Genomic DNA, 26,021 nt, shown 5'->3' with positions numbered 1-26,021 from the left:
AGCATCTGCCTTCAGCTCAGGTCATGATCCTGGGGTCCTGGAACTGAGACCCATGTCAGGCTCCCTGCTTCTCTCTTTCCCTCGGCCACTCCACCTGCTTGTGCTCTCTTGCTCTCTCTCTGTCAAATAAATAAATAAAATCTTTTTAAAAATGGAGGAGATTAATGTTTGCATGTCTACTCTCTTTCAGGCACTGGGCCTGGATCCTTTCACATCCATTGTTTCATTCCACTCCCATACCTATTCTGTTATAAAGTGACTACAGTGGTTGACGCAGTTAATAAACAGACAAAGATCAGAACCTAGCAACTTTGTCTCCAAGTTTTGTTCTGTTCCCACAGCTTTACCAATATTGGATTTTCTCTTTTTTAGTTCTTATTTATTAGAAAGATACAACATTTTCCCAGGTGATTGTTTACTGTTTACATGTACGCATATATAACAATCTTTATCTTTTGTCCACTCATTATTAATGGATTTTAAACTGAATTTACCTTGTGAACACTAGGCATTATGTATCAGAGCTTTGTCATAATTTTTTTACTTCTGTTTACTCTTTTACAGGCTCTTGATGGAAACATATATGATCACCTGAAGGATTATTTAATAGCCTTCAGCCGGACTGAGCTAGAGACATGCCAAGCTGTGCAGAACACATTCCAGTTTTTATTAGAAACCTCCAGCAAGGTAAGTTACCTTTAGTGAAATATGTGATGTTATCCATTTTAGAATCTAAAATGTCTTTGTATATAAACAAAATGAAGGTACCAACATAATAGAAGAATGCTTTAAAGGGCAAATTTCCTGGAAACAGTATTCCTTCTAACAAAGTTGGAAGGTGTTCTCTTCTCCTTGATGAGTTGGCACAAAGGGGAAAAAGGGAGGTGATGATACAAGCTAGATCAGGACATGAGCCTGCTGCCATATATGTTGCCTTTTTTTTTTTTTAAGATTTTATTTATTTATTTGACAGAGAGAGAGATAGCGAGAGCAGGAACACAAGCAGGGGGAGTGGGAGAGGGAGAAGCAGGCTACCAGTGGAGCAGGGAACCCGATGCAGACTCGATCCCAGGACCCTGGGATCATGACCTGAGCCAAAGGCAGATGCTTAACGACTGAGCCACCCAGGCGCCCCTATATTTTGCTTTTGAGAAGAAATGATTTAAAGAGTTTTACCTTCCACTCAAAATAAATTTTGAATGCATTCAACTCATTCATATGGGAGAACAACAAGGTCATGTCTCAGTGCAAAGAATAATAAAAGGGCACAAAAAGGAAAGTAGCATTTTATAATCATTAAAGAAATGAATACTCAGTCCTGTTTCTTTTTTTTTTTTTAATTTTTTTTTTTAAAGATTTTATTTATTTATTTGAGAGAGAGAATGAGATAGAGAGCATGAGAGGGGGGAGGGTCAGAGAGAGAAGCAGACTCCCTGCTGAGTAGGGAGCCTGACGTGGGACTCGATCCCGGGACTCCAGGATCATGACCTGAGCCGAAGGCAGTTGCTTAACCAACTGAGCCACCCAGGCGCCCAGTCCTGTCTCTTTTTAAATTAACCTTACCTTCTTCTATATGCTATCATTCTTTGATAGTAATCTTAAAGTGTTGAGATCCAGCAGCTTTGCTGGCATGTTCACACTGTGTGCAGAGAAAACAAACAAAATTGTTTGAATTCTTTAGGATCTGACAGATTAAAATATTTTGCAGCAGAAAAACTGTCCTTTTGAAGATAAATTGTTCTTGTGATTAGTAATGTTATTTTTATTCTGATAAATGCATAGCAAATATTTCCTGACTGAATGCATGCATTTGTAAAAATATATTCATTTTATAATGGCTATTTTTAAAGATCCAGTTCGGTCCTTTTTTTTGGCAGGGGAAGCAGGAACTGGCTAATACCTTAAGATATTGTTTGGAAAAGCATCAGGGTTTCTTAAGAAGAGAGTCATAGACTCTTCTTCCTGAATACCTCATTATGTATGTATTCTTGTTTTCAGTGTACCATAGCTCTAATTCTATTTTTAGAAAAACATTTAAAATATAAAGTTGATGTGGAAATATAAAGATCACTAGTATGGTGCTTTGAAATCCTGTCATACTTCTATTTTCCTTTATTTTTACTCTTCAGAACCTAATACAGGATATAAAAGGATTGACATATGGAAAGAAGGATGGACAGAAAGATGAATAGTTTTGTGAAAGCAAATATTAAGAAATACTAATTGGGAATACCTCTGTGGCTCAGTGGGTTAAGTGTCTGCCTTCAGCTCAGGTCATAATCCCGGACTCCTGAGATAGAGCCCCAGGTTGAGCTCCATGCTCAGTGGGGAGTCTGCTTCTCCCTCTCCCTCTGCCTCTCCCCTTGCTCTTATGCATGCGTGCTCACTCTCTTCTCTCTCAAACAATTAAATAAAATTAAAAAAAAAAAAGAAAAATGTTAATTGAAGAATCTAAGTAGTGTTTCCACTCTTTATTTTAATGTATGTACATTTGACATTTTCCATAAGAGAATGTTAGGGGAAAGAGTCTATAAAAGCATCTTGGCTTTGTTCCATTTATGGAGTCGTTGATTTTTGACTAGTGATCAAATTGTTTATATTTATGGGTCCATTCAGGGTTTCTGTTCCCTTTTTAGTACATTTTGATAACTTACACTTTCCTAGACAATTGTCCATTTCATTTATCAAATTTGATGGTGTATTTTTGTGTATAAACTTGTGTGCCTCTACAGTTGTCTCCTTTTTCATTTCTAATATTGTTTGTGCTTTCTCTCATGTTGATCAGATTTGCCAGTCTATTTTATTAATCTCTTCTAAGAGCCAGCTTTTGTTCTACTCCTCCATGTTATTGTTTATTTCCTTAATTTCTGCCTTTATTTCCTTCTGCTTTATTGCAGCTATGTGCTTATTATTTTTCAGGCTTCTTTTTGTATTAGATCCTGTTTTAGTCTTTCTTGTTTTCAGGTAAATCCATTTAAAACTAAAAATTTTCTTTTTCTGCTTTAACTGCATTATGTATGTAGGGCTGTTTGTTGTTTCTACATTTTTCCTCTTGTTAACTCATGAGTTATTTGAGAAGTGAGTTTTCCCAGTTTTCATTCAGTGGGAGTATGTAGTGGGGTAATGTTTTTCATTTCTAATTTTATTAGAAATTATATTTTGTTTTTATTTTATTACATTCTAATTTTATCAGGGGGATTGTCCTCTGACAAAATTGTCTGAAATCTCCTTTTCTGAGAATAAGTTAGATTGGATACACTACCTTTAGTTTATAAAGCAGGTAAGTGTATAGTCTTAAAAAATAACTCATATTTTACACAGCACTTAATTTTCTAGGAGTTTTTAGCATATCCTCTGAGGTTGGTATTATCATGCCCATTACACAGAGAGGAAAACAGATTCACGAAGTTTATGTGGCTGCCCGAGGTTGCATACTCAGACGTAGCATTTTCCACGCTCTACTACTATACTGTGTTATCTCTCTAACTTGTATTATTTGCGTAGAAAATGAATTTAAAATGTATAAACTGATTTGGGCACATAAAGAGATAAGCTTTCATTTTCCTCTGTAGTCACTCATATGAATATCTTGCTCCCCAGGGATGAGGAACAAATGAGATGCTCTTCTGTTTAGATTGAAAGTAAGAATGATGTAACTAGGGGAGATGAGCCCTTTTGTCCCAAATACCAGAAGAGCTCATAACTCCCAAGTTTTATGCCATGTGTTTTTCTGTTACAAAGAGCTTGTTCCGCTGTTCTTATTATACTGCTAAAAGAAACACAGTGATCTGATAACCAAGAGAGAAGTTTGAAACTCTTCAGGTTTTTATTCTACACCATTATTACTTTGTCTTCTTGGGGGAGGAGTTTATTCCCCCCTTCCCCCACCATATCTAAATTGTAACTGTACATATTCTCAAAGATACTTTGGGGGTAATCTGTACTGACACACTGTAGCTGTTACAGTGCTCTCTATATCTTTCATCCCCTAAAGGGCAACACCTGGCCCTAGGAGTTTTTGTTTAATTTTAATTATTTATGAAGCTTGCTTTTCTCCTTAATATTTTATGAAATGCTTTGCATATGTAACTGAAGCAGATGTTGTCATAAATATTTTCTCTAGGATAGTAACTCCAAAGGTAGTTCTACTGGCCTTTATAGTTTGTTCATGTGTGCTTACTTTCTGTCTGCATAAGTAAACTCTACTAATTAGTAACATAGCTCTTTAAACACTTCAGAAAGTAAAAGTGTTATTCTAGATTTCCTTGGAAATTAAATTGTCTATTACTGCCATTCTTAATACTTTGAAGACTAAGCAAAAAAGTAAACTTAATAAAATGAACGGGAAAACTACATGATCATCTCAAAAAACGGGGAAAAAAAGACACGGGAAAAGCATTTAACAAAATTAAACATTCTTTTATGATAAAACCACAAATTAGGAATAGAAGGGAACTTCCTTAACAGATAAAAGGCACATATGAAAAACCTACAGTTAACATCATGCTCAATGGTAAAAATCTGAAAGCTTTCCCTCTTGAGACAAAGATGCCCATTTCCTCCACTGTACTGGAAGTCCTAGTCAGATCAGTGAATCAAGGAAAAAAAAAATGGGGCACCTGGATGGCTAGTTGGTTTATCATCTAACTTTAGCTCAGGTCATGATTACAGGGTCCTGGGATTGAGCCCTGCATCAGGGAGTCTGCTTCTCCCTCTCCCTCTGTCCCTCCCCCTGCTTGTGCTTGCTTGAGCACGCTCTCTCTCTCAAATAAATGAGTAAAATCTTAAAAAAAATAGAGAGAGAGAAAAAATAGAAGGCATCCAAATTAAAAGGGAAGAAGTAAAATTACCTGTATTTGCAGATGATATAAATAGAAAATACTACAGAAACTACAAAAAAAGTACTAGAGCTAATAAATGAATTCAGCGAAAGTTACAGGTGTAAGATCAAGACATGAAAATCAGTTGTGTTTCTATACTCCATCAATGAATAAACCAAAAGAAAATTAAGAAAAAAATTCCAACTATAATAATATCTGAAGAATAAAAGACCAAGAATAAATTTAAATAAGGGATTGAAAGACTTCTACATTGAGAAACTACAAAACATTGCTGAAAGAAATTAAAGAGGACCTAAATAAACAGAAATAATAAATATGGATTGAAAGATTTCATATCACTAATATTTCAGTATTCCCCAAAGCATTGTACAGATTCAGTCATTCCCTATCAAAGTTCCAATGGCCTTTTTTGCAGAAATGGAAAAGCCAGTCCTCAGATTCATATGGAACTCTAAGGGGCCCTCAGGAGCCCAAAAACAACATTGAAAAGAAAAAGCAAAGTTGAAGGACTCAGACTTCGCAATTTCAAAACTTACTGCAAAATTAATCAAAATAGGGCACCTGGGTGGCTCAGTTGGTTAAGTGTCTGCCGTCGGCTTAGGTCACGATCCCGGGGGCCTGGAATCACACCCCGCATCGGGCTCCCTGCTCTGCGGGGAGCCTGCTTCTCCCTCTCCCTCTGCTGCTGCCCCTGCTTGTGCTCTCTCTCTCTCTCTGTCAGATAAATAAATAAAATCTTTAAAAAACATTAATCAAAATAGTGTGGTACTTGCAAAAGGATAGACATAGACCAATGAAATAGAATTGAGAGTCCAGAAATAAGCCCAAACATCTATGGCCATTTGATGTTCAACAAGGTTGCCAAGGCCATTTAGTGAAGAAAGAATAGTCTTTTCAACAAAAGGTGTTGAGACGACAGGATAACCACATGCAAAAGAATGAAGTTGACTCCCTGCCTCACTACCAATACAAAAATTAACTCAAGGGACGCTTGGGTGGCTCATTTGGTTAAGCATCTGCCTTCCGCTCAGGTCATGATCCCAGGGTCCTGGGATTGAGCCCCATGTCAGGCTCCCTTTCCCTCTACGCCTGCTGCTCCCCCTGCTTTGGCACTCGCGCTCTCTCTCTCTCCGTCAAATAAATAAAATCTTAGAGAAAGGAAAAAAAAATAATTCAAAATGAATCAATGACCCAAAGCTATAGAAGAAAACATAGAGGTAAATCTTTATGACCTTGGATTTGGCAATATGTTTTTAGTTCTAGTATTAAGCGCAAGCAACCAAAGAAAAAATAGGTAAGTGGACCTCTTCAAATTAAAAGCTTTTGTGTATCAAAGAACATTATCAAGAATATGGAAAGGACAGCCTATAGGAGGGGAAAATTATTTATAATAATTATTTACTATTTACCGTTTATTCTTTAAAATTATTTACAATCATTTGTCTAATAAGGTTTTAATATCTAGAATATATAAAGAACTCTTACAACTCAACAAATAAGACAAATGACCCAATTTCATGATCTTATGGGTCTTGAGATTGAGCCCTGTCTTGGGCTCAGTGTTCAGCAGGGAGTCTGCTTGAGATTCTCTCCCTCTCAAGAGCCTCTGCCCCTCCGCCTGCTCACTTGCTTACTCTCTCTCTCTCGCAAATAATAAATAAATCTTAAAAAAAAAAAAAAAGAAGAGAGGTGCCTGGGTGGCTTAGTCATTAAGCATCTGCCTTCAGCTCAGGTCATGATCCCAGGGTCCTGGGATTTAGCCCCGCGTCGGGCTCCCTGCCCCGCGGGAAGCCTGCTTCTCCCTCTCCAACTCCCCCTGCTTGTTCCTCCTCTCACTCTCTCTCTGTCAAATAAATAAATAAAATCTTTAAAAAAAAAAGAAGATACACAAATGGCCAATAAGCACATAAAAAGATATCTAATATCATTAGTCATTAGAGAAATGGAAATCAGAATCACAATGAAATAGCAATTTTTACCCACTGCGATGGCTTTAGTAATTTAAAAAAACCAAATACAGAGAAAATAACAAACAAGTGTTAGCAAGTATGTGAAGAAATTGGAATCCTCAAGCATTGTTGATAAGAATGTAAAATAGTGCAGCCACTGTGGAAAACAGTTTCTCAAAAAGTAAAACTTAGAGTTATCATATGACTCGGCACTTCCACTTCAAGAGAATTGAAAACAGGTATTAAAACAAAAAATCAAATATAGGTGTTGAAAGCAGCATTATTCATAATAGCCAATAAGTGGAAACCTAAATATCCATCAGCTGATGACTAGATAAATAAAATATGGTATATCCATACAACAGAATATTATTTTTCTATAAAAAGGAGTGAACTGCTGATATATCATACAACATACATCCCACAGAATAAAATATATTAATAGCTATAGCACATAAAAAGATGCTATTATGGACTGAATTGTATCCCCCTAAAATTCATATGTTGAAGTCCTAATCCCTATTACCTCAGATTGTGACTTTATTTGGAGATAGGACCTTTAAAGAGGTTATTAAGGTAAAATGAAGTCATAGGGGTAGGGTCTAATCCAGTATGACTGGTGTCCTTAATAAGAGGAGATTAGGACACAAACAGACACAGAGGAAGACCATGTGAAGACACTAGAAAAAGATGGCCATCTTTAAGTCAAGAAAAGAGGCCCTCAGAAGAAACCAATTCTGCCAACACCTTAATCTCGGATTTCTAGTTTCCAGAACTGGGAGGAAATAAATTTGTTGTTTAAGCCAACCGTCTGTGATACTTTGTTCTGGCAGCCCTAGGAAACTAATACAGATGCTTATCCTCATTATTAATCAAAGAAATGGAAATTAAAACCACCATGAGATTCTATTTTATACCTATAAGATTGACAAAAATATAGACAGGAATGAGTATTGGTGAGAATATGGATTAACAGACGGTCATAGACTGCCCTGGGGAGTACAAAGTGGTATATCCAATTTGTAAACATTTGGTATTACCAAGTCCATCTAAAGATGCACTTAGCTTTTGGCCCAGCAGTTCCACTCCTAGGAAATTATCCTAGAGAAACTCTTATACATGTGTATCAGGACACTTTTGGAAAGATGTTCATAACAACTTTCTCTATAAGATTTGAAAAAGCTAGAACCCAGCTGTCCACAATAGGATGAATAATGGAGTACTATACAGCAGTAAAATTGAAAGATCTATATGCACATGCGTTAATATGCATGAGACTCATAAATACAATGTTGACAAGAAAGCAAGTTACAAAAGAATACAAACACTAAGATGCCATTTAGAGTTCAAAAATACCCAAGAAAATAATAGCATTTTTTTTTAAGATTTTTTATTATTTATTTGAGAGAGAGAATGAGATAGAGCATGAGAGTGGGGAGGGTCAGAGGGAGAAGCATACTCCCTGCTGAGCAGGGAGCCCGATGCGGGACTCAATCCGGGGACTCCAGGATCATGACCTGAGCTGATGGCAGTCGCTTAACCAACTGAGCCACCCAGGCGCCCGAAAATAATAGCATTTTGAGATATATCGTATGTAGTAATAATATTTAAAAGAAAAAAGAGAATGATAAAGTTTAGTAGGATGGTTACTGCTAGAGTATGCATTCTCAGAGGGGGTAATATTCCCCCAAGGGAGTAAAATTGCTTCCAGATGTTTAGGGAGGGGTTAAATATTACAGTGGGCCACAGTACATACATATATACAATATATTTGTGGTATTAAAAGTAATGAAAGGGTAATTAGGAAAGAGGCATGTTTAGATAAGGAGGGCATTGGCAATACGGGTATTCTTTTTTTTAAGATTTTATTTATCTGACAGAGAGAGAGACAGAACACAAGCAGGGCAGAGGGAGAAGGAGAAGCAGACTCCTGTCCAAGCAGGGAGCCCAACTCGAGGCTCAGTCCCAGGACCCTGGGATCATGACCTGAGCCGAAGGTAGACCCTTAACCGACTGAGCCACCCAGGTGCCCCAATATGGGTATTCTTTTACTTAATCTCAGCAGTGGATAGACAGGTGTTCTTTTTTTTTTTTTTTTTTTTTTCGTATTTTTTTTATTTGCGAGAGAGAGAATGAGAGACAGAGAGCATGAGAGGGAGGAGGGTCAGAGGGAGAAGCAGACTCCCCGCCAAGCAGGGAGCCTGATGTGGGACTCGATCCCGGGACTCCAGGTCACGACCTGAGCCGAAGGCAGTCGCTTAACCAACTGAGCCACCCAGGTGCCCTAGACAGGTGTTCTTAAGCATCTGTTTATTGAATGCTACTTTAGGCAAAGTCACTGAGCTAGGTGCTGAAGGATATATCTGTAACAAGGTTTAAAGCTTCATCTCAGTTATCACAAGGAATGACAGGAGAGCAGGAAGGGAATGGAGGGAAGGATTACCGGGGTGGGTGAGGAAAGCTTTGATAGGAATATATTCACTATCTTGGTTGTGATGATGTTTTTACAGGTATAGCTATATTAAAACTTATCAAACTATACTTCAAATATATAGTTTATAGTATGTTGGTTATACCTCAGGAACATCTTTAAAGAGAGAGAGATTGGGCATATATCCCAGGGAAAATGAAAATTTATTTTCACACAGAAACTTGCACACAAATGTTCATAGTAGTTTTATTCATAATAGCCAAAAAACTAGAAATTGTTTAATGACCTTCGTTGAGTTGAAGGATCAAACAAACTTGGTATGTCCATACTATGGGACACTACTCGGCAATAAAAAGGAACAAACTGTTGATACGTGCAACAGCTGCAATGAACCTCAAGGAAATTATGCTGAGTTTAAAAAGGCAGTCTTGAGGAGAACAGCAAGCTGGATAGGGATCAAATCATTCTGAACACCTACAAACTCAAGAGGAGATTGAAGAAAAGAATAGCAGCAGCTCTCTGAACAGAAAAGCGACCACTTTATGGAAGGTAGGACGTGAGGAGAAGTGAATCCGAGGCGATATTCGGGAGGATAGACGGCGGGGGAGGGGGCCTCGTTGGCCGCTTCTGTCAAGTGATAGAGCCGCGGAGCACAAAATCGGAACTTTTAGAAGTCCGCTCCGCTGAGGGACGTCACTCCGGTGGCTAAGCCGGGGGTGGAACCCTCTCTGGGACAGTGTGGTCTCAGGACCCTCGGGGTCACAGAAAGACTGGGGATGCCTGAGTACAGCAGAGCTCCCAGGGATTGGAGCAGGGAAGCCGCCTGCAGAGATGGAGCCGAGGTGCGGGCTCTCAGCTCGGGGTTGCCATAAACCGTGATCCGTGGCACAGTCGGGCCACTGCTCCTCCAGCAGGGACCCAACAAGCGGCAGATCAGGGGAGACTCCCCTTCCTTCCCCGGGAGGGGCGGCACAGGAGCGCACCACAGGGATCTGCTGGGTTTGGAGACTCTGCATGGGGTTGGGTGCCAGAGATAGAAATGCGCGGTCACAGGCTGGGTGAGCACGGAGTGCGGCTGGAGACCAGGGTGAAGGGAGTGACTGACTGCTTTTCTCTGGGGGCGCACTGAGGAGTGGGGCCCCGAGTTCTTGGCTCCTCCCGGGCGGAGATTGGGAGGCCACGGTTTGCACTCTCGTCCTCCAAAGCCTTATGGAAAGCTTGCAGGGAACAAATGCTCCCAAGAGCAAACCCGAGCAGATTACTTAGCCCGGACCGGCAAGGGCGGGGCAATTCCGCCTCTGGCAAAGACATTTGGGAACCACGGCAACAGGCCCCTCCCCCAGAATATCAGCAAGAACAGCCAGCCAAGACCAATTTACCAATCAATGAGAACGGCAGAACTCCAGCGCTAGGGGAATACTGCACATAGAATCCATGGCTTTTTTACCATGATTCTTTAGGCTTTCAAAGTTAAATTTTTTTTTAACTGTCTTTTTTTTTTTTTAATTTTTCTTTTTCCCTTTTTCAACCAACATCTTATCCATCCCTTTTTTTAAAAACATTTTTATTTTTCATTTTTAGAGTCATATTCTATTCCTTCATAGTAGTTACCTTATTTTTGGCATATATATATATATACACACATATATATAAAAGTTATTCTCTCTTTAAAATTTTGAGATACATTTTCTTCTAACAGATCAAAATATACCCTAAATCTCTAGTGTATGGCTTTGTTCTACTCTCCTGCCAGATCACATTCTCTCCCTTTTTTTTTTTAAATCCTCTTATTTCTTTTTTCAAACTTCTTATCAATTCCTTTTACAAAATTTTTTATAATTTTCATCTTTACAGTCATATTCCATCCCTTTGCGTATCAACCCTTTTTTTTGTACATATATAAGTTTTTCTTTCTTTAAAATTTTGGGAGGCACTTTCTTCTAACAGACCAAAATACACCCAGAATCTAGTGTGTGGCACTGATCTGTGCACCAGCCTGATCATATTTGATCATATTCTTGCGTTTTTTGTTTTGTTCTGTTTTTGTTTGTTTTTATCTTTATCTTTTTCTTTTTTCTTTCTTTCCCTTTCTTTTCCCCAGGCTTCAGTTCTTTTCTGATTTGTTTAGAGTATATTTTCTGGGGACATTGTTACCCTGTTAGCATTTTGTTCTCTCATTCCTCTGTTCTCCTCTGGAAAAAATGACAAGACGGAAAAAACCACCTCAAGAAAAAGAACAAGAGGTAGTACCGACTGCCAGGGATCTACTCAATACGGATATTAGTACGATGTCAGATCTAGAGTTCAGAATCATCACTTTAAAGATACTAGCTGGGCTTGAAAAAAGCATGGAAGTTATTAGAGAAACCCTTTCTGGAGAAATCAAAGAACTAAAATCTAACCGAGTCGAAATCAAAAAGGCTATTAATGAGGTGCAATAAAAAATGGGGGCACTAACTGCTAGGATAACTGAGGCAGAAGAGAGAATCAGTGATATAGAGGACCAAATGATGGAAAATAAAGAAGCTGAGAAAAAGAGATAAACAGCTACTGGATCACGAGGGCAGAATTCGAGAGATAAGCGATACCATAAGATGAAACAACATTAGAATAATTGGGATCCCAGAAGAAGAAGAAGGAGAGGGGCAGAAGGTATATTGGAGCAAATTATAGCAGAGAACTTCCCTAATTTGGGGAAGGAAACAGGCATCAAAATCCAGGAGGCACAGAGAACCCCTCTCAAAATCAATAAAAATAGGTCAACAACCCAACATCTAATAGTAAAACTCACGAGTCTCAGAGACAAAGAGAAAATCCTGAAAGCAGCGCGGGAGAAGAGATGTGTAACCTACAATGGTAGAAACATTAGACTGGCAACAGACCTGTCCACAGAGACCTGGCAGGCCAGAAAGGACTGGCATGATATATTCAGAGCACTAAATGAGAAAAATACGCAGCCAAGAATACTATATCCAGCTAGGCTGTCATTGAAAATAGGAGGAGAGATAAAAAGCTTCCAGGACAAACAAAAACTAAAGGAATTTGCAAAGACGAAACCAGCCCTACAAGAAATACTGAAAGGGGTCCTCTAAGCGAAGAGAGAGCCTAAAAGCAACATAGACCAGAAAGGAACACAGACATTATACAGTAACAGTCACCTTGGCACTAAGTTCATATCTTTCAAGAGTTACCCTGAATGTAAATGGGCTAAATGCCCGAATCAAAAGACACAGGCTATCAGATTGGATGAAAAAACCAAAACCCATCGATATGCTGTCTTCAAGAGATTCATTTTAGACCCAAAGACACCCCCAGATTGAAAGTGAGGGGGTGGAAAACCATTTACCATGCTAATGGACACCAAAAGAAAGCTGGGGTGGCAATCCTTATATCAGACAAATTAGATTTTAAACCAAAGACCGTAATAAGAGATGAGGAAGGACACTATATCCTACTTAAAGGGTCTATCCAACAAGAAGATCTAACAATTGTAAATATCTATGCCCCTAACGTGGGAGCAGCCAATTATATAAGGCAATTAATAACAAAAGCAAAGAAACACATTGGCAACAATACAATAATAGTGGGGGACTTTAATATCCCCCTCACTGAAATGGACAGATCATCTAAGCAAAAGATCAACAAGGAAATAAAGACTTTAAATGACACATTGGACCAAATGGACTTCACAGACATATTCAGAGCATTCCATCCCAAAGCGACGGAATACACATTCTTCTCTAGTGCCCATGGATCATTCTCCAGAATAGATCACATCTTAGGTCACAAATCAGGTCTCAACCGGTAACAAAAGATTGGGATCATTCCCTGCCTGTTTTCAGACCACAATGCTTTGAAACTAGAACTCAACCACAAGAGGAAAGTCGGAAAGAACTCAAATACATGGAGGCTAAAGAGCATCCTACTAAAGAATGAATGGGTCAACCAGGAAATTAAAGAAGAATTTAAAAAATTCATAGAAACCAATGAAAATGAAAACACAGCTGTTCAAAATCTTTGGGATGCAGCAAAGGCAGTCCTAAGAGGAAAGTATATAGCAATACAAGCCTTTCTCAAGAAACAAGAAAGGTCTCAGGTACACAACCTAACCCTACACCTAAAGGAGCTGGAGAAAGAACAGCAAATAAAGCCTAAACCCAGCAGGAGAAGAGAAATAATAAAGATCAGAGCAGAAATCAATGAAATAGAAACCAAAAGAACAGTAGAACAGATCAATGAAACTAGGAGCTGGTTCTTTGAAAGAATTAACAAGATTGATAAACCCCTGGCCAGACTTATCAAAGAGGAAAGAGCCAGGACCCAAATCAACAAAATCATGAATGAAAGAGGAGAGATCACAACCAACACCAAAGAAATACAAACAATTATAAGAACATATTATGAGCAACTCTATGCCAGCAAATTAGATAACCTGGAAAAACAGATGCATTCCTAGAGATGTATCAACTACCAAAACTGAACCAGGAAGAAACAGAAAACCTGAACAGACCTATAACCACTAAGGTAATTGAAGCAGTCATCAAAAATCTCCCAACAAACAAAAGTCCAGGGCCAGATGGCTTCCCAGGGGAAGCCAAACATTTAAAGAAGAATTAATACCTATTCTTCTGAAACTGTTCCAAAAAATAGAAATGGAAGGAAAACTTCCAAACTCGTTTTATGAGGCCACCATTACCTTGATCCCCAAACCAGACAAAGACCCCATCAAAAATGAGAATTACCAATATCCTTGATGAACATGGATGCAAAAATTCTCACCAAAATACTAGCCAATAGGATCCAACAGTACGTTAAAAGGATTATTCACCACGACCAAGTGGGATTTATCCCTGGACTGCAAGGATGGTTCAACATCTGCAAATCAATCAATGTGATACAATACATTAACAAAAGAAAGAACAAGAACCATATGATCCTCTCAATAGATGCAGAAAAAGCATTTGACAAAGGACAGCGTCCTTTCTTGATCAAAACTCTTCAGAGTATAGAGATAGTGGGTACATACCTCAATATCATAAAAGCCATCTATGAAAAACCTACAGCAAATATCATTCTCAATGGGGAAAAACTGAGAGCTTTCCCCCTAAGGTCAGGAATGCGTTAGGGATGTCCACTATCACCACTGCTATTCAACATAGTATTAGAAGTCCTAGCCACAGCAATCAGACAACAAAAAGAAACAAAAGGCATCCAAATTGGCAAAGAAGAAGTCAAACTCTAACTCTTTGCAGATGATATGATACTTTATGTGGAAAACCCAAAAGACTCCACCCCAAAACTGCTAGAACCCATACAGGAATTCAGGAAAGTGGCAGGATATAAAAATCAATGCACAGAAATCAGTGGCATTCCTATACACCAACAACAAGACAGAAGAAAGAGAAATTAAGGAGTCGATCCCATTTACAATTGTACCCAAAACCATAAGATACCTAGGCATAAATCTAACCAAAGAGGCAAAGGATCTGTACTCAGAAAACTATAAAATACTCATGAAACAAACTGAGGAAGACACAAAGAAATGGAAAAACGTTCCATGCTCATGGATTGGAAGAACAAATATTGTGAAGATGTCAATGCTACCTAGAGCAATCTACACATTCACTGCAATCCCCATCAAAATACCATCCACTTTTTTCAAAGAAATGGAACAAATAATCCTAAAATTTGTATGAAACCAGAAAAGACCCTGAATAGCCAGAGGAATGTTGAAAAAGAAAAGCAAAGCTGGCAGCATTACAATTCCGGACTTCCAGCTCTATTACAAAGCTGTCATCATCAAGACAGTATGGTACTGGCACAAAAACAGACACATAGATCAGTGGAACAGAATAGAGCGCCCAGAAATGGACCCTCAACTCTGTGGTCAACTAATCTTCCACAAAGCAGGAAAGAATGTCCAGTGGATAAAAGACAGTCTCTTCAACAAATGGTGCTGGGAAAATTGGACAGCCACATGCAGAAGAATGAAACTGGACCATTTCCTTACACCACACACAAAAATAGACTCCAAATGGTTGAAAGACCTCAATGTGAGACAGGAGTCCATCAAAATCCTCAAGGAGAACACAGGCAGCAACCTATTCGACCTCACCCACAGCAACTTCTTCCTAGAAACATTGCCAAAAGCAAGGGAAGCAAGGGCAAAAATGAACTATTGGGACTTCATCAAGATAAAAAGCTTTTGCACAGTAAAAGAAACAGTCAACAAAACCAAAAGACAACCGACAGAATGGGAGAAGATATTTGCAAATGACATATCTGTTAAAGGGTCAGTATCCAAAATCTATAAAGAACTTATCAAACTCAACACCCAAAGAACAAATAATCTAATCAAGAAATGGGCAGAAGACATGAATGGACATTTTTCCAAAGAAGACATCCAAATGGCCAACATGAAAAAGTGCTCGGCATCAGGGAAATCCAAATCAAAACCTCAATGAGATACCACCTCACACCAATCAGAATGGCTAAAATTAACAAGTCAGGAAACGACGCATGTTGGGGGGGATGCAGAGAAAGGGGAACCCTCCTACACTGTTGTGGGAATGCAAGCTGGTGCAACCACTCTGGAAAACAGTATGGAGGTTCCTCAAAAAGTTGAAAATAGAGCTACCATATGATCCAGCAATTGCACTACTGGGTATTTACCCCAAAGATACAAATGTAGTGATCCGAAGGGGTACGTGCACCCCGATGTTTATAGCAGCAATGTCCACAATAGCCAAACTGTGGAAAGAGCCACGATGTCCATCTACAGATGAATGGATAAAGAAGATGTGGTATATATATATAATGAATATTATGCAGCCATCAAAAGGAATGAGATCTTGCCATTTGCAACGACGTGGATGGAACTGGAGGCTGTTATGCTGAGCGAAATAAGTCAATCAGAGAAAGACATGTATCATATGACCTCACTGATATGAGGAATTCTTAATCTCAGGAAACAACCTGGGGGTTGCTGGAGTGGGGGGTGGGTTGGGAGGGATGTGGTGGGTGAGTGATAGACATTGGGGAGGGTATGTGCTATGATGAGTGCTGTGAATTGTGCAAGACTGTTGAATCACAAATCTGTACCTCTGAAACAAATAATGCAATATATGTTAAGGAAAAAAAAAAGAAGAAGAAGATAGTAGGAGGGGAAGAATGAAGGGGGGGAAATCGGAGGGGGAGACGAAGCATGAGAGATGATGGACTCTGAAAAACAAACTGAGGGTTCTAGAGGGGAGGGGGTGGGAGGATGGGTTAGCCTGGTGATGGGTATTAAAGTGGGCACGTTCTGCATGGAGCACTGGGCGTTATGCACGAACAATGAATCATGGAACACTATACCAAAAACTAATGATGTAATGTATGGTGATTAACATAACAATAAAAAGTAAAAAAAAATAAAAAGGCAATCTTAAAAAGATAGGTGCTGGGGCGCCTGGGTGGCTCAGTCAGTTAAGCCTCTGACTCGTGATTTTGGCTCAGGTCATGATCTCAGGTTCCTGGGATTGAGCCCTGCATTGGGCTCTGCGCTCAGTGGGGAGTCTGCTTGAGATTCTCTCTCTCCTTCTGCCTCTCCCCCTGCTCATGCCCTCTCTCTAACTCCTTCTCTCTCTCAAATCTTTTTTTAAAAAAAAGACACGCTGAATGAGTCCATCATATAATATTTGTGAAATAACATGTTATAGAGCTAGAGAACAGGTCAGTGGTTGCCAGAAATCAAGGATGAGGAGAGTGGATATAGTTATTATGGAGCAGCACAAGGGAGTCTTTTGGGTGGTTCAGTTAAGCATCTGATTTTGGTGCTGGTTACATGAAGCTACACATGTGATTAAATTGCATAGACCTCTACACACGCACACACACCCAAATCAGTTCATGTATAAATGGTGAAATCTAAATAAGCTCTGTGCTTTGTACCAGTGTTAATTTCCTGATTTTGATATTATAGTTATGCAAGATGCTAACATTGGGAGGTACATAGGACCTCTTTGTGACTTCCTTTCAAAATTAAGTGTTTGAGAAAAAGACCAGTGACTAAACTAGTACCTCTAGTGTCCAGATTTTGTTTTCTTTTTTTTTTTTTTTTAGAGATTTTATTTATTTATTTGAGAGAGAATGAGAGAGAGCACATGAGAGGGGGGAGGGTCAGAGGGAGAAGCAGACTCCCTGCCGAGCAGGGAGCCCGATGCGGGACTCGATCCAGGGACTCCAGGATCATGACCTGAGCCGAAGGCAGTCGCTTAACCAACTGAGCCACCCAGGCGCCCCAGATTTTGTTTTCTAAATACTTTCTCCTCTCATTTAGGGATGGGGGAAGGAGACAGGGCTTTTGGGGAAGATAGGTATGATTCTCCAGGTCTGGGGCATGAAATATATAAGATAAACCTTAAATGGTTTGTCATAATAGAAGCCAAAGAAACTAGCAAAATTATCAAAAACCAGTAGGTCATGCCAGAAGGACTTAGGATGTGATCTTACCGGCCAAAGATGGGATAATTTTAGCATCACTAATGATAATTGCAGTGAAGTAAAACACACTGAATATTTTTAAAGCCGTGTCTTCATAATAATAATTTATTAAAGTTATAATTAGGCATTCTTTGGAGGTTTCTAGGGAAACAACTCAGTTGGGAAACTAGATAAAAAGGAAAAGAATTAACCATTTATCTTGCCTTCCTTATACAAACTATACCTCAAGGTAATTAAATAGTCGACTTGCAAGGTTTCTTTCATAGAATTATTCCAGCTAATAAATGAAAAAGGAATTATAGAATTCCTTGTTGAGAATAATAGGAAAAAATAGAAAAAAATCTCTAGTTTTTGCATCCTCTAATAGATTTAGGCATTTATCATCATAGGCCTGTTAACATTAGTTTTCTGGGGCTACTGTATAAATTACCATAATCTGGGTGGCTTAAAACAACAGAAATTTATTCCCTTTGCGTTCTGGAGCCCAAAAGTCAAAATCAAAGGATCAGCATAGCTGCATTCCCTCAAACCGTTTTAGGGGAGAATCAGTCCTTGCCTCCCCAGCTTTTGGTGGCTGCAGGCATTCTTTTGCTTGTGGCCACATCACTCTGATCTCTGCTTCCATGGTCATATTGGCTCTTCTGGGTTTTCTTCTATGTGTCTTTTATACAGATACTTATCATTGGATTTAGGGCCCATTGAGGGAATCTGGAATGATCTTAAAATCTTTAACCTAATTACATCTGCAAAGGTCCTTTTCCAAATGAGGTAACATTTACAGGTTCCAGGGTTTAGGACATGGACTTACTTTTTTAGGGGCTACCATTCAGCCCACTCTAGTGGTTAATATCATAAAAAGAGGTCAGAGGCAACCCTCCTCAGGGAAGTAAACATCACATTGCAAGAAACAAACAAACAAAAAACCCTGAATGAAATCAAGCATCAACTTATAGGACATACAGGAAACAGAACACTACAAGGATGCAGTCAACAAAATTCAGGCTGTGGGAAATGCTACAGTACAAAAAGAAAGTTTCTTCAACAAATAAAGTACAAGAGAGAAAAAAAAGAGATGGAGGAAGGAAGGAGCCTATATATGAAAAGAAACCTAAGCAACATCATCCACGTGTACTGTGGGGGCCTTATTTTGATCCTGATTTGAAAAACTTAAAAATATTAAGCAATCAGGGAAATTTGAACACTTATTGGTTGTTTTATAAGCATTTATTATAAATTTTAATATGGGTAGGGTTTTTTAAAAAGTCCTTGTCTTTTAGATATCATACTGAAATATTTACGGATGAAATGAAATGTCTGGGACTTGCTTCAGTACAGGGGGTGGGAGAGGTAGGTGGGTTTATTGTTGTCTCTACTTTTATTTATGTTACAATAAAGTTAAAAATCTAAAAATGTTGTAACTAGAAGGATGATCCTCTTAGCTTTTTCTGCATGGTGATTAGTGAGGCTCTCAGGGCTGTGTCAAGGAATCCAGGAAACCAGAATCCAGGAAAAGAAAAAAATGCATTTCCCTTTGAGAATATGTTTACTCAGCCAGCCTTGCCTGACAAAATTCTCCCAAGCTCTCCTCACCCCATCTCACCCCATCAGTCTGGATTAAATAACACCCTCTTTTGTGTTCTCCTAGTACCCACTACATACATACTTCCACAGTATATTTAATTGTGTACTGTCTGGTTCTCCCACTTTCCAGATTATAAATTCCTTGAAGATGCTAACCTAGTTTATTCATCTTTATTCATCTATATATTGCCCTCACCCAATGCAGTTAACATTGGGCTTGGTAAGCTCTCTCAATAAATGATTGTTGAATGAGCGATAGGGAACTGGGTTTGTGCTGGTAAATAAAATGTAAAATATAACCCCTACTTTCTCTATCTCTTCAGTAAACCCTTTTCCCAGGACTACTAAGGTATAGCTACAGAGCTTCTTTAAACTTTTTTCTTCTTCTTCTGCCCATCCTCTGGCAGAGGTGCTAATGAAAGATAAGTGAAGGGTAAGCACTGTAGCAACGTGGAAAATGGGTTTCTGCACAATCAAATGTCATTGATTTCCACTCTTTCCCAGGGTGTATAGTGCAGTGGAGTCTCTTCAGATGGCTGTCTTTCTGTACTATTTGTTTTGCTACATTCTGTGTATCAGAGGTCCCCTTCTGTATGAATTCCTTGGTATGCTTTAAGATGGTAATTAGAATGTAACCTCCTAGGGGCACCTGGCTGGCTCGGTGGAGCACGTAACTTCTCGATCTTGGGGTTGTTTGTTCGAGCCCCACACTAGGTATAGAGATTACTTAAAAATGAAAAAAAAAAAATCTTAAAAAAAAAAAAGAATGTAACTTCCTAGAAATGATGCCAAGAAGTACTATAAAAAATACTGTTTTGTGGGGTGTCTGGCTGGCTGAGTTGGTAGAGCATTCAACTTTTGATCTCGGGGTCATGAGTTCAAGCCCCACTTTGGGGCTTTAAAAAAATTGTTTTAATACTATTTTGTGCTATGGATGGGGTTATCTGGCAGTTTCCTAGTGGATGACCATCTCTATATAGACTTTAAGAGGTCTACAAAACTTTATAGCTGAGAGAGACGTAAGGGACTAATGTGTTTCCCTGTTTTCATCCCATTGCCCCCGTTAAAAAGAGCAACTTTTTGTATAATTGCAATCTTTTTGCTGTCTTAAAATATTGCATATTATCTAGTCTGGGCTAGTTTCTAAACTAGTGCTTTCTATATTTAGACTATTGAGAAAATAGGACACATAAGTAACAACTGTTATCTAAAATGAAAAAAATGTGTACTTACCATTTTCTTTTGATTACATAGTGTTGGATGATTTCTCATTTTTGGAAAGCAGGACAAATCTTAAATTTTAAAATATAATTACTGGACATCGTAACCTTATTAAAGGCTTAAAGATACTTTATTTTCTCTTTAGGTGGTACGGGACTATAATCTTCAGCTGTTTTTACAAGAGAATGCTGTATTCCACAAGCCCCAGCCCTTCCAGTTCCAGCCATGTGACAGTGATACTGTAAGGGGATTCCAGATTTTCATTCCATTTGTTTTTAAGCCATCTTTGTGCTCAAGTAACTATTATCCTTGGAATAGGCAGAAAAAGCTGAGTGCATCTCCTTAATTTTGTAACAAAACTGTGAGTATGCAGAGAAGCTGACATTTCTCCTTTCTAAAATGTGATTAAAACCCAGTTTCTTTATGTCACCAATTTAACTGAGGTTAAGTTATGAGACATGTAACTAAAAACCTGCAAACTGAACAGAAGGAAGAAGGAAAAATATTCAATAAAAATTTTTTTCAATTCAAATATAAATTATACTTTCTATCTATGAAATTCTTCACATGTAAACACTTCCAAAGAAACCAGTGGTTAAATTTTAACCAGAATAGGGGCGCCTGGGTGGCTCAGTCATTAAGCGTCTGCCTTCGGCTCAGGTCGTGATCCCAGGGTCCTGGGATCGAGCCCCGCGTCGGGCTCCCTGCTCCGCGGGAGGCCTGCTTCTCCCTCTCCCACTCCCCTTGCTTGTTGTTCCCTCTCTCGCTGTGTCTCTCTGTCAAGTGAATAAAATCTTTAAAAAAAAAATTTTAACCAGAATAGAATCAATAAGCAGAACAGTGTATATGTGCCTATACATATTTTGGTTGGCTTTATAAAAAATTACAGGCCCTTTATAATTCCTTTCAGATTTCTTAGAATGTCAGAGTATTAACATAAATGCCAAATTGACAATTTTTAAAAAGCAGACAATCATGCATTTTATCATTGAGTTTATGAAGAATGTTTGCCATTATTTGAATTTAAAAAAATAGAACAAAAATGCTAATTTGATAAAAAAAAAAAAGACAATCAACTTCTACAAGTTAAGAAGGCACATGTTGGCATATCTAGCACATTCTTTCAATGTAGGCAAGCCAAGAGGGAAGTCAAATTATATTCATAAGGTCTTTTAGTAAACCTGGAATCAGAACCAGGGGAATTTATATCAGAGTTTCATGGTATCAGTTTAATAGAAACCTTTGCTGGAGATTTTTCATTGCTTTTCTTACATTTTAAGGAGCCCTGTTTGTGGCTATATAAAGAAATGTAGGAAATCAGCATTTACCTCTAGATTATAACTCTTGCCCTTTATATGTGCCTTTCTTTTTTTTTTAATCAATCCACTTTTGCTTAATGATTCAGCAATGTTGTCCTATAATTTGACTTCTTTACCTGAGAGGAATGAAGCAGAGCATTAGAAGATACAGGGTGTGGACAGGTTCACCAAGCTTGACTTAAAATAGTGACTAATTTATCTCTGCCCATTTTCCTCAGAAAAATCAGAATAACAGTAGACTCTCATTGTCCAAGGCCCAGCTACAATCCTAAATCCTCCTCTGTTTGTAGACACTGTTAAATGTTCTTAGCTGCATGTCCCTGTTTGCCTTAAAATTCTAACTATGCTGTTTTCTGTCCTTGTGCAATCTTTACTGGGCAGAGTTTAAAAGCTGCCCAACTGGTGGATATTGAGCTCTCCCCTGTCAGTGCTCTGAGAATGACCATAGCTGAGGTATATGGGGGTGTGGGTCAAGGGTGGGAGAGATGGGATGTGTGGGTTTGCATGTTAATGAAGGGTGGGACCTGGTATTGGGATTAAAAATGTGTGTGTGTGTTTGTAAGGGGCCACTGAATTCAGCGTAAACTGGGACTTTCCATTTTCCCATATAAATTAAGGATTTCCTTTCCTATTTATAGTGAAAGGATTGAACTTCTCATTTTTCATCCTGTCTAAAGCACCTTAGTTTTTCTCGAGAGGCATGTTGGAAAGAATTATAGTGCTAATCTCGCCTTTATCAAGGGGAAACTGAAGCCTATTTTAATATAACCCATTTCAAATTGCAGTATTTTTCCTGCAAAAGTCCAAAATGCCCAGATGAAAACATAAAGTCACAATATTACTGTCAAAGTTAATTAAGGCTTAAAATGATTGTACCCATTTTGGTTTTTTGGCTTATCTTTACTTGCTGATGAATCGAAATTTCTTGTCATTTTATTTTAATATGTGATTATTTTGACTCATGCTTTAGAGTGATATACCAAAAGAAACTGGCCAAAATGGTTGTATAAAGACACAATTATTTCTGTTTTGTACAGCCATAGAATCGGATTGGGAATCTTAGTGTTAACCATAAGATCATTCCAAGTGACAATGATCAGTGGCAAGTTCATCTGATGTAATAACTTAGTAGCTGTCTCATGGTTAACACTAAAAGATCTTCTTGTCTTTATTTCCATATAGAGTTATTGATTTCTACAGTGTCCTTTCTTTATATCCTCAAATACCATTTTTCAGATGATACCAGAAAGTTAAAAATCCTTTCTAGAAAGAGTAATGTTCACCTTTCTTTGCTGAAATGAGTTTTTAATGCAAGATTATTCTAAGAAGGATATAAGATGTACCCTAAAATTTCCCTTACCCCCAAAAAAGGGGATGTTCTATAAGGGAAAATTGACAAGTACATATATTAGGATCTCAGTTGTGGAGAGTCATTCAGCTGTCATGTGGGTCATGCTTGTGTTAGAGACTGATACGGTGTCATACAATAAGAAATCATGAGCTTTGGAGTCAAGTCCTGGCTGTGCCATTTGCTGGCTGTGTTTATTTTATTTATATGTTTATATATATTTAACCTCTCTGATTCAACTTTCTCATATGTAAATGTTAAAGACCTTAATCTGCTTGAAAATTAAATGAGATACTTAAGCATTTGACTCAGTACCTGACACGTAGTAGATACAGAATAAATGTTGACTTTTTTTCCTGTATCTTTTCACAAGACAAGCATATTTCATTTTTTTAGGTTTTGCCCCTAATTGCTATAGGAAATACCAAAATATCAAATATTGAAGACATTATAAAGATTATGAAGTCTTGTAACACTTTTATATTCATGGTACCCCTGCTCTTAATTCCATTACTGAGTTGATCATTGAAAGTCCCTTGGGACTTCTGCTCTCCTTTTTCATTCCAAAACGTAGATCTCATCAGCCTCTTTCTTAGCAGTTTATAAGCCTAAAAAGCAATCTGTTTAGAATAAACAGCAGCCAATAGCTAACAGTTAGTGTCCATTCCTACTCCTTTTATACTTTTCAGCACCTCTGCCCTACATACACCTCAGTGTTTGTCCCTTCCATTACCAGAACTACTGATGTCTGCCCTTAAGGACATTTCCTCACATCCTGTGAAAAGGACCTCCTATCCTATTTCAGCCTGAGATGGGGAATAACATGGGAAACACACATAAAAAGGCAGGAAAAACTTACAGAAACTTTTCCCCCAAATTTCCTGGTGGGGATGCGAAGACCCTTTCCTTTTTACCTTTCCTGAACTGCAAATAAGATTTTCACAGATATCAGAAACTGACATTTTTATCACAGTATCACAGATATAAGAAATAGCTGACAGGGGTGCCTGGGTGGCTCAGTGGGTTGAGCGTCTGCCTTTGGCTCAGGTCATGATCCCAGGGTTCTGGAATCATGCCCCACATCAGGTTCCCTGCTCAGTGGGGAAGCTGCTTCTCCCTCTCGCCCTGCCCCTCCCCCCACTCGTGCTCCCTCTTTGTCTCAAATAAATAAATAAATAAAATCTTAAAAAATATAGCTGACAAGTTTCTGATCCATGATCTTTTCCTGTTATTTTAGCCACTAGTGGTTATATTTAATTCTACCATGTAAAGATTAAAAGTTATATTAAGTAAAATGGCCACTTGCTGTAATTTAGGACTTTTGCACGTTACATTTTCATTTAAGTGGGACATGTTATGCATCTACTAAAAATACGTACAATATATGTAAACCAAACTAACATGCTGTACACCTTAAACTTATATAGTGATGTATGTCAATTATTTCTCAATAAAACTAAGAAAAAAATATTTACCAAAAATTACCCTTGTCTATAAAAGACTATATGGGATCAGTATGCCATACAGGGAAATCACTTGAAAATTCTCATTGTTAGTGAGTGGCTTTATCTGCTGATGGAAATCTTGTATTGCATAAAGCATTGGCGTATGACCATGAAAGCACTGTGATAGAGAATTGGTGGAAAATCCTCCTTGTGGGTGAATAGGTACCACCCTCCTATACATATACTGACCATAGTATCCCAAAAATGAAAGGCCAGAAACAGCAGTGCTGGCAGTCAGAGGGGGTTGTCCTAAGTTCTTCAGTCTTTCAAAAAGGACTTAATTTGGTTTTGTAGAAAACCTACCATCTATATAATGAGTCTTTATGCTTTCTCTGGATTTGATACATTCTTAGTCTACAGGTATCCAGAGCTTACTACAGGTATTCAGTAATGTACTGACACAAAAGAGCCTGGGATTTCACTTTTTTATCTAGCCTGTGATTACAGCTCTTAAAGCAGAGCATCTGTGAGAGCTGCCAAAATAAAGACATACTCCTCATGTGGCTGTTCCAACCAGTCATGCCTCGACATATATCTAGAGAGTGTCAGAGACAAGGCTTTTTGTTGGTTTCTTGTCTTGTTTTCATGGCATTACTGAAGGACATGTTTTTCTCTTAGCTTCACGTTTGGTATCTAATAGCTCTTGTTTGCTTCCCTGAGAGACTACGCACACTCAACCCAGTTGTGAATTCCTCCATCTCTTCTAAGCGAAAGTGCTACTCTCCAAGTATAGTCAGAATAAGTTATGATTCATGAGGAGCACTGCTCCACTCCTTTCCAAGTTGTGTGATAGATTTAAAATATGTGACTTAGAGGTCCACAATCTCTCATCAAAAGCCTTCAGGTCAGATGGGTTTTCAAAACTTAAAATTTTTCGGTGCTTGCTTCAGCAGCATATACACTAAAATTGGAACGATACAGAGAAGTTGAGCATGGCCCTTGTGCAAGGATGACACGCAGATTCATGAAGTGTTCATATTTTTTAAAAATAAAATATTTAAAATGAATAACATAGATATCCTGGATTTTTAGGGGCACCTGGCTGGCTCAGTTGGTAGAGCATGGGACTCTTGATCTTGGGGTTCTGAGTTTGAGCCCCATGTTTGGTGTAGAGATTACTTAAAAATAAAACATTTAAAAAATAAAATAAAATAACAGAATTTTCCAGGTTTTAGAAGGGTGATCCATATACCACATATTGTATAACACCCTAAACAACAGGAAGGACCTCATGATCAAGCTTGGTATTTTTTCAGTAAAACATTTGAATAGTCATACTAAGTGAAATAAATAAAAACTATAAATAATGTTTCTTTGGTTCAAGTCAAATTTTGCCACAAAT

General features: G+C 38.4%; 1 protein-coding gene and 1 non-coding gene across 4 annotated transcripts in view; both read left to right on the top strand.

Moving 5' to 3' along the window:
* Nucleotides 1-26,021, top strand: part of FCHSD2 (FCH and double SH3 domains 2) — a 304,207-nt gene that overhangs the window by 228,330 nt on the left and 49,856 nt on the right. For 2 of the 3 annotated variants that reach the window (XM_034995346.1, XM_034995343.1), the window contains exons 9-10: nucleotides 565-687; nucleotides 20,653-20,748. In XM_034995346.1, the coding sequence (XP_034851237.1) occupies nucleotides 565-687; nucleotides 20,653-20,748 (219 nt within the window). The remainder of the gene's footprint in view (nucleotides 1-564; nucleotides 688-20,652; nucleotides 20,749-26,021) is intronic. The other variant, XM_034995345.1, reaches the window with a different exon arrangement.
* Nucleotides 25,557-25,663, top strand: LOC118004346. Its single transcript, XR_004677541.1, has one exon. It is a non-coding gene; the product is annotated as a U6 spliceosomal RNA (small nuclear RNA).

This window comes from Mirounga leonina, unplaced genomic scaffold, assembly GCF_011800145.1.
Source record: "Mirounga leonina isolate KUSES-001 unplaced genomic scaffold, KU_Mleo_1.0 Mir_92, whole genome shotgun sequence".
NCBI classification, from domain to species: Eukaryota; Metazoa; Chordata; class Mammalia; order Carnivora; family Phocidae; genus Mirounga; species Mirounga leonina.
This window is presented reverse-complemented; position numbering and strand designations above follow the sequence as displayed.